We start from the raw sequence: 2043 nt of genomic DNA on the forward strand, positions 1-2043 counted from the left end.
GGTTGATTTAAATATTATCAATTAACCATATCAAATAGTGGATATATAAAGCCTCAAGTTATAATAGCACTAGCAGAACTAGAGAAATATAGATGAACCTCACCTGCGTTAACTTTACTGCAAGACTGAATTTAGCTTCATCGATGCTTCCAAATAAAGATCCTAATGAACACAAAAGATGAGAAGAAATACAATGTAAACAATTTTTTTTACAATTTCATGCAAAAAGCACATGAATCATGATAAGGAGTTGCTCTGATAGTAACCATCTTGCACCCCCACTTCCAAACTGAAGGTTGAGAATTCAAATCGCCAAGAGCATGAACTCGTAATTGTTTCTTTCTGGTAAGACGATCATTAATTCTGAGTGTATCAAAAGGCACGGGACAACGAAGAAAGTTCAAACGATTGACTCCGCTGATGGAAATAATTTTCAATTTTTATAATTCTCAACTCTAGTAAACAACAACTGTTGTACTGACTTACAAATTTGACTAATTATGGGAAATCAGTTATGTTAGGCTTTGAACAACAAATTTATAGGTGGTCGTCATTGCTTGATCTAGTTGGTAGTGTTATTTTAAATAGACTTTAGTTCTGTAGAAGCTCAAATTACCATGTTATGGAGAAAATGGAGTCTTGTAAAGAAATTTTTCAAACAAGAATACTGAAAACTAACTTGACTAAAGAATGAAACTGCACAAATTTCATTTACTGAAGATTTGTGGTGTATATCTTTTAGACATCGGCTACTGAAAATTACATACAAAATTGGGATCTACTATTGCAGTTTACAGTAGCCCCCTCTATCTAATTTTCAGTAATATGGTGCAAATAATGTGCATTTCCTAATTCCTCTAACGTACAAACTGGAAATTCTATTCTTTACAAAACTGTCACATGTAATATCTTCAGATCCTACTCAAGCGATATGTAATATCAATGAACACATCCTCTCTGCAAGGAATTGTGACACCGCCCATTGGATGATCAAAGCCAAATTCTTCCTCAGCTGGACTAAGCAAGTCTTGAAATAAAGGTTGGCTCAAGAATGATATCGGGATTACAAATCTCTTCTTCTGCTTTTCACCAACATAAACAGCAAAGTGGCCTTTTGGAACATCTCCAGTTGTAGAGGATTTCTTGATTATACGAGGCATACGAATAGCCATGGGTGTTAAGTTCAATATGGATGAGCAAATAAGGAAGGGGAAGAACTAGTAAGGGCCTTGAAGTGCGGAAAAGCTTTGTATGATTTCAAGTTGCAGTGAGAGCTGTTATGGTAAACACTTCTTTGTATGTGTTTTTATAGGTCAAGAACAAGTTGCAGGGTCCTATTGAATAGGCACTATGTGGGTACCAGCTAAAGACAATAGCACCTGAAGTCACATGATTTTGCCTTGCAACGAGTTCTCACACAAATTAGACGATGGAATTAGTACAAAAGCAGAAGCTAAGGTCCCACTGATGGTCACACTACAAAGAACTGATCAACAAGTTGGAGCCATTTCGTGATGTTGAATCAACAAGTTGTAGTCAGCATTCCAATGATTGATCAGGAAATGCGAATCTTTGATGGCATATCCTGAGAGCTTTAGACAAAATCTGATCGTCCATAGTACTAAACCGATGGTTCAGATACAAGTTGGTTCTTATGACAAAATTTTAAAAAGCAAGATTGTTCTGGTTCCAATTAGTGCTGCAGTTGAAGACTTGGAGATTACTAGGATGAATATTGTTAGAAGTAATAGAGAATAGGATAATGTTAGAAATTTAGAATACTTTCCAGTAGCTCTATCTAAGAAGGTCATAGGACCTGCAATGTTTTCTGGTCAAATACGAACAACACCAACCAGTGTCTATTAGTACATGTCTGTGACCCTCAGCACTCATTTTATAGGAAACAATCAAGAGAAGAAATATCTAAAGAATATAGAAGCTTATCTATAATGTGGTGAGCAATTTTTATAGTGAAGGGATAGTAATCCTCAAGAATAGCATGTTGGCTTAAATCAATTGACAGAGTGCACACTAATTGACCAG

At 35.7% G+C, this 2043-nt stretch overlaps 1 protein-coding gene across 1 annotated transcript; it reads right to left on the bottom strand.

Moving 5' to 3' along the window:
* Positions 1-683: 683 nt before the first annotated feature.
* LOC124885468 (auxin-induced protein 15A-like) lies at positions 684-1447 on the bottom strand. The gene has a single exon (XM_047405845.1). The coding sequence runs from the start codon at positions 1170-1172 to the stop codon at positions 912-914; it is 261 nt and encodes an 86-aa protein (XP_047261801.1). The 5' UTR covers positions 1173-1447; the 3' UTR covers positions 684-911.
* Between the last annotated feature and the right edge of the window lie 596 nt (positions 1448-2043).

The sequence above is a fragment of the Capsicum annuum genome, unplaced genomic scaffold (genome assembly GCF_002878395.1).
Source record: "Capsicum annuum cultivar UCD-10X-F1 unplaced genomic scaffold, UCD10Xv1.1 ctg81918, whole genome shotgun sequence".
Classification (NCBI taxonomy): domain Eukaryota; kingdom Viridiplantae; phylum Streptophyta; class Magnoliopsida; order Solanales; family Solanaceae; genus Capsicum; species Capsicum annuum.